Raw genomic sequence first — 12,441 nt, forward strand, 5'->3', positions numbered from 1 at the left:
GATGAAATGATGGTTACAAAAAATTAGGAATGAGCAAGGCATGCTTACCTTGACTGCAAACTGACATTGCTACCAGAATCCTATTATATCAACTTATGGGATTTCTTTTGAACTCCATTCAACCAATATAAAAATCAGCTAAAAATATTTGTCCTCTATGAACTTGGTAAACCATTTATTTCCTCATTATTGTAGAAGGGAAACATACTTTTCTATATGGTTTTATGCTGGGTTTTAATCATAAGCTAATATAAGATCTGTGATTTGCGTAATTCATCATTATATTGACATTAATTAACTGAGAACTTGTTTTGACATTTTATTTGGGGCAAGGCTGTAGCTCAGTAGGAACTGAAATATTAGGGGATGATAGGTTATACATGAAGTACCCATGATAGATAATAACTTATCTTAACCATAGTCAGATGTCATCGTCATCTGTGGTTGTCTTGTAGAATTTTCAAGGTTTTCATAAATTTCCATTAAAATTACCTGCATTCATATTATGAAGATAAATCTAATTTAGGTAGTTCTTTAATATTTTCCAGCCATTTTTAGTGTCATGTAATTTTCAATAGAATAGTTAAATTTTATAATTGTTTAATGTTTGAATTTTTTGATAGAAATGGGATAAAATAGGTAGTTTCATACCTAGTTAATGTCCATATGGAGCATATATTTCTATGAAATAACAGCTCAGATAGTCCTTTTTTCCTCCAATCTCAATTCCTCCACACTCCTTTTCTATGAAATTTTGATAGGGAATATTTCTTGCAATGCTCTGTCATTGGGAAATGATGGAAATAATGGTAGCAAGCAATATATGTATATTTTCAAGATCATTGAGCAAAATCTGGATAGAGTGTTGACAGTACACTGTTCACAGTTTGAGCATTTTTTTAATCGTATTTGATACATATCATACAAGGTCTTACCTGGCAAAAGTACTACACAAGAGATAACAGCCACAGTTCAATCATTTCCCAATATTTTGTAGCACAGATATGTTAGTGGTAATAAGGGTACTTATCATTGTAAGAATATGATGTAACAATGTTAGTTTGCAGAAATAATAATAATAGCATACTTCTACACTATAGGTCAATAAAAGGGAGAAAACAATACCTAGCCATACGAGTTTTACCTGAAGACTAGGAAACAGATAATGAGAAATAATGTGGACAGGAAAATTAAATTGTTAGCCTAAATTCAAGCACTATTAATAAACTGTTAATTGTGAACGAAAGGGTGAAGTTACTGAATTTTTAATTGAGTCATCTCTGCGCACAATAATTTTTTAGGGAATGTATCATCATGATGTATAAGGAGCTCAGGATCATGCTGGATCATTAAAAGTACATGATATTTGTTTCAGTGACCCCTTCGCTCTCTTTGCATGTCTCCTACTGTAGTCATGTCAATATTTTTTTGTAACTTTTATGTAACTAAGGCTGTTGTGTAGATTTTTCATCTAATATTTGAATTCATGATGTCTTTGTTGTTGTATCTACATATGTATACATATATTGATTCTAGGTGTATGTTTGCAGTGCTCTTCTTTGCTCCATCAATTTGAGTTAATATCCAAAGATAACAGTTGGCTTGAAACAGAAGTGGTGCCTACCATTGTAAAAAATAAAAATGGGCATATGGAATATGTATACTTTTATTTTTGTCAAATGCTTTGAAAGAGTTGAAAAAAAGGCTGCAAAAGAGGGTGATTTCCCCTTAATTTAACATGGGGAAAAAGTTGCTATGCGAATTTTCTCCCATTTTTATGCTTAGTATATTTTTTATACGCAAGGAGTGACAACTATTATCTGCAGTGGACAAAGCTTCAGGAAGCTGAGTAAGTTTTATCAATAATTTTTCCAAGAATGAAAAGAGTGATTCCTGAAATATATTAACTCATCATTCATCTAATGCTTTGATAATTATAATGTTACATATTCTGAGTGGGCATATGATTTTATATTCCTAATGAAGGGTTTTTCAAGCTTAATATTGTGGACTTCTAGCATTTTAATAAATTAAATATTATTGGCAATTTTGTACAAATAATTTAACCTCACTACAGGTTAAGATAGATTTTTTATCTTAAAACCTAATGGGTCTTCAGACCTGGATATAATAAAATATGTATAGAAACCGGTTGTGAAATTAAATTTCTAGTGAAAAATAGCAAGTACTTTTTATGTTGAGAGTTTATTACTCATTATTTCGCACTCTAAAGCTCACATTTGCATTGAATATTCAACCAAGTGAACGAAAAGTTTCTGAAAGCTGAGTTAGTTTCGTCAGACAATACCCAAGTATGAAAATAGTGATTCGTAAGTACATTTAAAAACTTATTTAGTTAATTTTTTATTGATTAAGCATCATATTGCATGGTCTGTGTTCTTCAATTTTCTCTTTTCTTTCAAATCACGTAGAATTGATGCCTGAAATGCCATCGTTATTTATCTACCATAACATGTTAGTATGTATTATATTTGTGAACAATAGAAACTAATAACTAATAATTTATTCTATACCTGTAGTTTGCTGGTAAATATTGTAAATTATATAATTGTTTATCGACCAAAGAGCAGCCGTCTAACGGTGGTGAGTCGTGAGTAATTCACTCAAACTGAACTAGAGAGGAGCTCCTGTTTTTCATTCTGTTCTAAAAAATTTTAAAATAATGATATCATGTCGTAACTAGCATTAATACCTCATAAAAGTTTTTTAATCCAAACACATTAAAACAGTCATTTAATCAAATGTATTTTCTTACCTAAAAAGATGAAATTTGCACTGAAATGTCATATTTTTGAGCTTCTTGGTCAGCTCCAAGGTGTTAGAGCCATGATTTTGCACTGTTATTACTCCTAAAAGGCATCTTTTTCAACCTACTATGTTTCCGATTGTAACATTTTTTAGAATTTGATACCCATAATGAGCATTAGTGATTAAGTATTTGCTCTTTAAGTAATCATGTATAATAACACAATAAAGCAAATTATTGCCATGTAACTAAATAGGAGTAATTACCAAGGACGCAAAGGAAAGTAATAGTATGTTTAGCACAGGCTTTTTATCCTGGCATATCTGTGACCCTCATTGCGCCTAAATTTTTTTTCTCCAAAAGGCTAGTATTTCTGTAAAAAAATTATTAAGAGAATTTTTTGCTGTATTGGATTGAATCTGTAAGTGTTTAACGTTAGAATGTTTGGTGATTGAAATCATTTCTAAGGTCAAGGCATTAGAAAAAAATCTTAAAATAGGAATCAACAGCTTTGATATTTTTCAAATGGGGGTTTTTCATAAATTTGAAATTTCTAATTGGAACCAAATAGCTGTGTTTAATATAGCTTTGAGCATAGCTTTGGGAGCAACCCAAAAGCAGCCTTGGTTATGAATAGTGACATATTAAATGGAAAAAATAAAAACTAACTAGGTTAAAATTCATAAATTATCTGCATACATATATATTATAGCTCATTGAGTGCTAAGTATTTGTTCTCCATACATGTTTAGATCAGAATAAAATAATAGTGTTCACTTGGCTCCCTGTAATGTTGTTTTAAATTGCAATGTGTTACAGCTTAACCCTTTCAGTGCCAGCCGGCCGATCTATCGGCCCAAGGGGTATGTGCAAAGAATGACACGTGCCGATCTATCGGTCGGGTGTATTTAAATTAATTTAAAAACTAAATATTTTTCCCAAGTTGTACAGAAAAGATAACAACATAGGTAAACTTTTTAATCAATGACGTAAGTGTTAGAAGTTTAAATAAAAAAAATTAGCTTCAACACATTCATATTAGAATTTTTATAAAATTTTAAGCAAAATCGTGCAAATTCATCAAAAAAGCCCTGGCATTCTTCGTGTATACCAGGTAAAAAAGGCTGGCACCAAAAGGGTTAATAGATGTGGAAAGAATGGCTGACAGTAGTTTCAGTTGCCACATTCCATAGTCGCTGATTTCTTTTAGCTCCAAACTACTGAAGCATTTTCTGAGGCTATTTTGGCCCAATTGATAATAGGCACTTATATATAATGTAATAATACAAATGATTATAATATTCAGGTGACTGAGGTGTCATGAGAAACAATAGGGTAGTTTCCTTCATCAAAGAAAACGAAAAGCATTGATTGCGATTCGTTACCCACCATTAGTGTATTCAAAATATACAAATTATTTCGTTTTAGAAATAGCGGTCTAGACGAATGGCAATGGTCCATTTTTATCCTCATTTGAAAAGGGCCAGATTGGCGCCCATGTGATGCCACTCCACGTGACGTCACAGGGACCTAGTTTCTAAACGAGAAGATAGGAGTTATACATCGTCTGAGGTTACCAATGCATGCATGAGGCGCCGAGCTGAGGGAAACATGTCTTAATAATCACTTATTAAAACTGGCTAAGGTCGGAAAGATCCCTTCGTTTGATAAGGTATTAATAATCCTTATTCAAACCAAGCGCTACCTGCTAGCAGGGTACTCTGCTACCAGCTAGCATCCTGTGTCGCATCAGCGCTAAGCCTCGCCTCAAGGTCACCTCACAGGGGGGCAGCGGGAACCAGAAATAAGTCTCACGGAGAGATTTTCCGGCATTCATATTTACGCGTCGCGTTTTTGCGCGCTTGAAAATTTTCACTTTTCATTTAATCGCGAAAAATAGATATCGTCATTTAAAAATCTAAATGCGTGAAATACGCACTCCGGGTGTAATAATCTTTCGATTTAGGCAGTAAAAAAATAATAGGAAACCACCCTATGGTTCATGATAAAGAACTTAAATTGCTTTGAAAAAAGGAGCGAAGTTTCTAAGATTTGAGTTTCATTTGATTCCCAATCGTTGTAAAACACAATGAATAAAATTCCCAATTCCTAATTTTGAATGTGAAATCATGCAAATTAGTTTTTCTGAAGTTGAATATTATTAGTGCAGTTTGAATAGGAATATGGTTTTCAATGAATTGTATAAAAATAATTAAAAATACATATTTTCCGCTGGTACATGAAAGAAATGGGTGGATAATGATGTAGTGCATGATGTTTAAAACATTAAATCAACCATCTGTGAAAGATTTCTTCATCACCAACACCAGTTTTTGAATCTCCAATCATTATGACACTATTTCTATACTACATGTATCTACTAGTTATGTGCAATTGCCTGTCGTGCTTCTCTCAGCTTAAATAGCATGCATTTAAAAAAATTATCTTAATGGGGATTAATGAAAATGACAGTGATTTTTTACCTGTAAGAGTCATTTAAGAGCCTTATAATGAATGTAGAAATTTAACTTAGAATATTAGCTTATTATCTCTCCCACGACTTACTTATAGTGTAAATCTGGATTTATGTCTCTTTTTTACAAAATTTTGATTAGATCTTAACAATGACAACTTACTTTTTTCCTCATGCTTTAACTATTTTTTATGTAAGCAATGCCTTTCAACTGTTAATGCACATACATTTACTCTTCAAGAGAGGTATTTTAGATTATGAGCCATCATAGTATGACATATTTATACAATGATTTGGTCAACCATATGATTATTACCTTCTTAAAAGTAATATTTTACTTTACATTAAGTTAGGAGTAAATTATTATATTTTTGTTCAATACGTATTCTTTTAAGGTGGTTGGTGGTGGCAGTCAATGATTGAATAGGATACATGCAAATAAATTATCTGGAAAAAATTGGACGGCTTCTCCCATAGATGCTCTAATATGTGGATCCACGTATGTTACCTTGGAATTGTTGTTGTGAGGTAAATAGAGATGGATATAAAGTGTTGGCAAAGGTTAGTTGGAGTAATTCAGTGGGACTTAGTCTTCTAGCGTTATTATTTATTTTTAATTCTCAATGGCTAAAGAATTTGCCTATATGGATGATTTATATTTTGATTTTTCCATCCCAATATATTTCATAGCTTACTCAATATGCATCATCCACTAAGATTAATAATGTATTTTTAATAATACATGCATAAAAACTTTTTCATTGAATGCTCTATAGAAGAGTAAAACTATGCTCAATCTTTACAATATTCATTTCATTTATAACAATCAAAATTCAATTGTGATACCTTCTCACCAAAGCATTGTATGCTTTCAAATAATGAGCAAAGTGCTACATCTTCCCTTGAGTGTTGTTTTTTCGTTGGTCATCTGAGTAAAATACCTATTACTGAGTATAAACATTATATATCCAGCACTTTTTTGATCACAAGGCATTAGAATTCTTGCTAAATGTATAGGAATAAATATAATGCATTAAAAAAGGCCATTCTGTCAAAATCAGCCTGGAAGAACATACCAGTAGGCCATTCATTAGGGCCAGCCAATTAAGCCCAATATTGCATAACATGCGACCATTTGGCAATAGATTTGAGTTTTATGGACAAATTATGTAACTATGTAGCTGAATCCAGTACCAAGACTTAAAAGAGAGATGTTTTGAGGCATAAAAGTTAAGAATCGATAATCTTATTTGAGGGTCTAACATCTCAAGAAGTTTCTTACTCTAGTATGTACTTTAACCATCCATAATGTCACCAAAAGTAATGTCCATAATGAAATAATATCCATAGTCATCATTAAGCCTATATGTTAACCATAACTCTTCAAGTCCTACTCTTATGGCGTCATTTTAGATGTCTTATAAACCGAACTGTTGATTAGGCAATTTGAAAAAAAAGAAGCTGAAGTCCTATACCCAACATTACCATTGTAAGCTTATTAAGTTTAAGCATTAAGCATTTTAGTTCATGATGGACTTGCATATTTTAACAAATTACCATTTACAAAATATGATTGTAATTAGTAACAGCACCCATAGCTTCAGTAATCCATATTCGAAACTCTACTATTATACTTGAACTATGACATACAATTTTATTTATTGAGGTTGAACATCACAGGAGTACATTTATTTTGAGCAACTATCTTCTCCGTCAACAGGTATTTTACACATTTCCTCATATCCTTATCCAAGTTCTTCTGACTCAGGCATTATATTTTCCTGGTAAATTCCGCGGTCATAGCTTGCCATACACTTTTAATCTGATGCAAAAACTGCTTTTCGAACGTCAGGAAATTTTACGGCAAAAATGACTGTCTGAATCTTCCTTAATTCATTCCAATATCAGTGGTTAATGCCTCAGTCATGACATTGTTATTTTTTACCAACATTAAGGGGAAATATAAAGTATTCTTGTTTTCTTGAACATGCTGACAGTAGTTTTACCTGTGAACTCTAGTAGTCAATATTTTATGAAGGCTGAGCTGATAGTAGCTGTTGAGCATTTGTTGAGATTCTTTTCTTGGGAATTTATATATTTCATTTTGAATACTATCAAAGACCCTCATATGATAATTTTTTGCTGTTTTTTATGAAACCAATGATGTCATGCTGCAGAATTCATGGAATTTTGCTACCATAATTACAGTTGGTAACATTTCAGGTGAAAAATATGCATAAACTTCACTCCCTAGCATAATAAGCCAGTAATGGAGGACTTGACTAAAAAATAATATGTATCAGGTTTTGCTGATCTGGCACTATATCTTCTGAGGGTTGAAATACACACTGAAGAGGGAGAAATTATTAATTGGAAGATATGCATCAAAGATTTCTGTGCAGCTGGTTACATAAAAAATGAAGTTGGTTTCCAATTGCATAAGGGTTAATCTTTTTAAAAAGACATGAAAAACGCTCAAGCAATCAAATGCAATTCATCCTGCCCAGAGATATAATTTCTATACACCATTTAAACCTTACTAGATTTTCTTGGATGAGTACTGGTACTTATACTGACGGCTGAAGAACTTCAGACAACTCTTTCATATCACAATGGAAATGCTCCTTTGATTGCTTCAAGCAATATACAGCAGCATACCATCTTGACCTTCCGTGATCATGAAAACCAATCATGGGTATTATCAGTTCTCCATGCAGAGTCTTTAATTTGAGAAATATGTATCAAAGATAGTCATTTCTTGAAGTGAAATAATGGTCATTTCTGTGAGCCTCCATGAAATTTGGAATTGTTGACTGCATTGCAGGAAAATATCAATTATGATGGTTTTAAATTCAAATATTTATTTAGTTTTTGGCATTTCTTTCAAACTACTCCTGTCAGACACATACAACTTTTATCATCACTTCCAGATGAGGCATTGTAAAAACAAAATGAAATGACTTTCATTAATTGTCATTTATTGCTTAACGAACACTACACGTAAAGGTACATAGGAAATAGAAGTAGAATTTTACAAAAATTAGAAATATAGAAGAGGGTTTTATTACCCAATTTGTACTTAAAAGTTGTGACTTTTTTTATTGACAATCTCCTTGACCATTGATTGTTTGCTTCTTGGCAGTCCCTAGTATTAGAGTTAACAACACGGCAAAGAAACATTAAATTGACATTTGACAAAGGAGATATGACAGTCTTCAATGATATATTCTACAATTCTGAAGTGACGTATATAGAATGGAAGATCTGAAGTAGAGTACCTTAACAATGATTGTCTCCTATAAATTTTCTCACGCAATAATAAGTACACACAGAGGGTCAAAGAGGTAGGAGAGGGACAGCATCTCCATCTGTAGCAGCCACTCTAATGAGACGCGTCGTTATCTTTTCTATTAGTCCTCTGTATTCTGCTACCTGCCGATGCCAAATCAGGTCACGCTCAACACATCCGACAAGTGGGACAACCAGCCCCCAAGGTCATCCACCATGGACCTAGAGATATCCACCCACACCACGATTCATGATAAATTTTGTTTACGAATGCTTATCTAAATCAAAATCAGTTCAGTACTTAGTCAAATTAACTTTTGTCATATGATTCTTCTCACTCATTACATAAAAAATATGGAAAAATACCATCAAAGTAAATCAAAAGAGCCAACAAAGCTTTGTACAGAAGTGAAAAAAAATATATAATAAGTTTTTGTTATTCTTTCCAATCTCTCATTCATTTGAAAGAAAGAGTTAGAAAGTTCTTGCCAGGATTCGGCCAACATATGATTCCAAAATGAATCACTATTACTGTCTCATTATTCCTTTCTATTCAACTAAGCATTTAACTGGACAAACACTGGAAACTCATTTGAACTCCAAGAGAGTAAAAAAACTATGAAAGTTTTGTGTTAGCCAGGAAAATCTGCCACAAAGTGTAAAGCCCATCCAGCTAGCATTAGCAATTCTTTGGATTAACACTGCATGATTTATTCATCATGTTTTTTTCTATACCATTAAGGCTGAGTTAGTATATTATTGCCGTAAAGTACACTAGTTGCCACACAAAAATCATAGTTTCTCAGTAAATTAAAGCTAAGAAAGTGCAAATATCTATGATGAAAAAATCCTATAAGGACTGATTTAGCTGTCATCAGCATAAGGCTTCGTGCCGGCAATTTCATGCCTGGCATAGGTTGTAAAATAATATCTTTCATTTATCGGTAATAAATAAGAAATCTTGGTACATATGTAGAAACAGAGAGAAATGCACGCTGGATTGGGCTAACTTGTCTGCATAATATTATAAATAAGTTCCTCAAAATACATTTTTGAGTAAAGACAATATATTCCTCAAAACTTTGATTTTTGACTTAATACTTTAGCCCAAGCATTTTTAAAGATAACGATGTTTACCCGATAAATTTTATAGCCAAGTCACGCTAATTAGATTTCTATATATTATTTATACTTTGATTTATAAATGCCCATCAAAACATCAATCAGCTCCATGGAAAAGAACATCCACCCAGAGCATGCAGAAAGCATCAAGTTAGAAGCCAGGAAACAGAAATTCACGTAGAGATAGGCAGAGAGAGAGAGAAAGAAAAGACACGGCTCGGTATTTCTGCATGAAAATGTTCCTGATCTTGTCAGTTTTTTGTTGTGAGTGGCTTCATCAGGGGAGAATATGCATTTCCATGAATATCCAAGTCCAATACCCTCATAACCTTAGTTTTTTACATTAAAAATGTACTTGAGTAGTAATCCAAACCAACCTTCAGGCTGAATTACTGAGTGAGTGAGTAGTATTTTAGTGAGTTCAATGTAACAGTACTCCAAGTGCTTGTTCTTCCAGGTGATTATAAAATAATCAAATTAAAATATGTATACCCATGTTCTTTTTCTTCTGGTATGAGTGCATGTTTCTCATAGACACAAATTTCAATTTTTTGCTGGAATATAATCCTCATTATTAAGTTTCAATGCAACTTTGCCTTTACAGTCTTGAGCTGTATGTTTCATCACTTCAACAACGTGAGAGATGATGACTTCAACTAGTAAATGTCCTCAAATGATGTTGAGAAAGTTTGAGAGAGATACAAGTATAAGCCTCCATAAGATGGCATGACAGCCCAATTTTTGTTTCTAAGTTTTTGTATATTGTAATGTTTTCCATGTGACAGAAGAGGTAACAGATCATTCAGATGAGAATCAAAGTAATGACACAGTTAGAAAACATACATTTCAGTAGAACACAGTCATTTTCATTAGAAAGCTATGTTTCTAATTAAGGCATCATGCTAATAGTAAGGTGGATTCCAAGAAGAAACCAAAGAGAACCCATAGATTTATAGCAAATTCATGCTCAAGTGCTCTACAGTGAACAGAGTAACTATAGTTTAACAACATAACAACATGCATGGGGAAGTGCTAGTAATTTTAAAAAGCTGTGGCAAAAGCTATGGAAGCTGAAGAGAGTGATTCCAAAGGTGATAATTGAACAGAAGTGCATCAAGGCATAGTCAAATCTCCTGTGAACAGTAAGATGTGAGCAGGCCACAGGCCATACTCACTTGTAAACTCGTCTTCATCTTCAGCTTCAGCCTCTCTTGCCAATTCCTCTGGCGTCTTCTTTTTCCGCATCAACGGATTAGGTTCCTCTTGAGGCATCATTTCCTGTACCTCTTCTTTCTTCTTAATGTTGTACTGCATGGTCAAAGTGGAAGAAAGAAAGACAAAGAGAGGTTGAAAAGTGCTCACATTAAAACTGTAACATGCCCATTCTAGTAGTCTCTTCTCCAACCAAAAGCATTGTTTTGTCCATTAGTAAACTCTAGGAAAATAAATTTTTTGATGAAATTATGTATAGATAGGAAAAATAGTACATCAAATAATGGTACATAATTAATAACTAAGGAATGTATAAAACAATAAAATCTTTAGGAAGTAATGCCAATAGTTATGTTACATTTGATGAGTAAAGATGATAGGTTATGGGTTTTTTTATATGATAACTTACAGAACCTATAATTGATATCACATAAAGCATTCCCATAAATACAACAACAACAATGTAAAAATGGTCAGCAGTGAACATATAATCAAATCAATTCAAATTGCTCATTTATAAATAAGCAATCGACAATAATTTTGGACCAGGGAAAATCAGCAGAATATCAAGTTGATAAAATTATGGTAATGCTTTATGGATAAACTTCTCTAAATTAAAGCATTAAATGATTTGTGACTGAGATTGCAGAGGTGCATTAAAATACACATTATCTATACTGTCCATGTATGAAAGCCACTCTATCACCCAAAAGAGGAAGAGATAAGTATGTAATGTTCTCTCTATATTTCCTCTTGGAGATAGATGGTGTTTATTTCCTGTGGTTCATGTTTGCCAAATTTTTACCATAAGACACTTGTATCTAATGGACAATCCATTTCTTATCTGAAAATTATTTCAAATGAGCTCAAGGTTGAGGTGGGTCCTATAATTAGGAACAAATATTACCATATAAAATATATAACTTCAAATTCATACAAATATGTACTCCTAATTCCAACACAATTTCCATCAACATTCCTCACTTCCTTATTACATCAGGCCAAGTGTTCAGAAGAGAAAATGTACAAAGGGATTGGAAAAATGAGAATATGTTGCTGTCTGCATTATAAAATTGCCTGGTCCAGAAATTACAATAGTTCATATGACTCGACTTGACTCAAAACTCATCAGTAGTTACAACTCGACTCAAGATAAAAAAGTAGCACTGACTCTTCCCTATTCTTAAATGAAAAAGGTTTCCTTCCTACTCTTTTTTACTATACATACATAGTATTGGAGCTTTTCTTTGGAGTGCAAGACCGTAAAGTAATCATTATAGTCACAGAAAGAAAACTTATTTTACAATTAAATGGATGCTTCACACATTTCCTTCTCCTCCGATGACATAATTAAACAACAGAAAATATTAAAAATCACAGATGAACTAAGAAAAGCAGAAGTCAAAATAATAGTAGCAATGTCAGATGAACACATGTATGTTACAGATGAGGATACGACAATAATTTATGGCTAATTCAACAAACAATTTACCATTATCAAGTTTGAAGTGCTTTAAACCTGTAAAATCATGTTTAACAATTAAAAATCGAAAAATAAGTACATAAAACAGCCAAAATC

At 32.7% G+C, this 12,441-nt stretch overlaps 1 protein-coding gene across 3 annotated transcripts in view; it reads right to left on the reverse strand.

The window, feature by feature from the left end:
• LOC124153793 (complexin) overlaps positions 1–12,441 on the reverse strand; it is a 348,643-nt gene that overhangs the window by 6,279 nt on the left and 329,923 nt on the right. For 2 of the 3 annotated variants that reach the window (XM_046527154.1, XM_046527152.1), the window contains exon 3: positions 10,826–10,958. In XM_046527154.1, the coding sequence (XP_046383110.1) occupies positions 10,826–10,958 (133 nt within the window). Of the gene's footprint in view, positions 1–8,197; positions 8,751–10,825; positions 10,959–12,441 lie in introns of those variants that run through there. The other variant, XM_046527153.1, reaches the window with a different exon arrangement.

Source organism: Ischnura elegans, chromosome 2, assembly GCF_921293095.1.
Source record: "Ischnura elegans chromosome 2, ioIscEleg1.1, whole genome shotgun sequence".
Taxonomy (NCBI): Eukaryota; Metazoa; Arthropoda; class Insecta; order Odonata; family Coenagrionidae; genus Ischnura; species Ischnura elegans.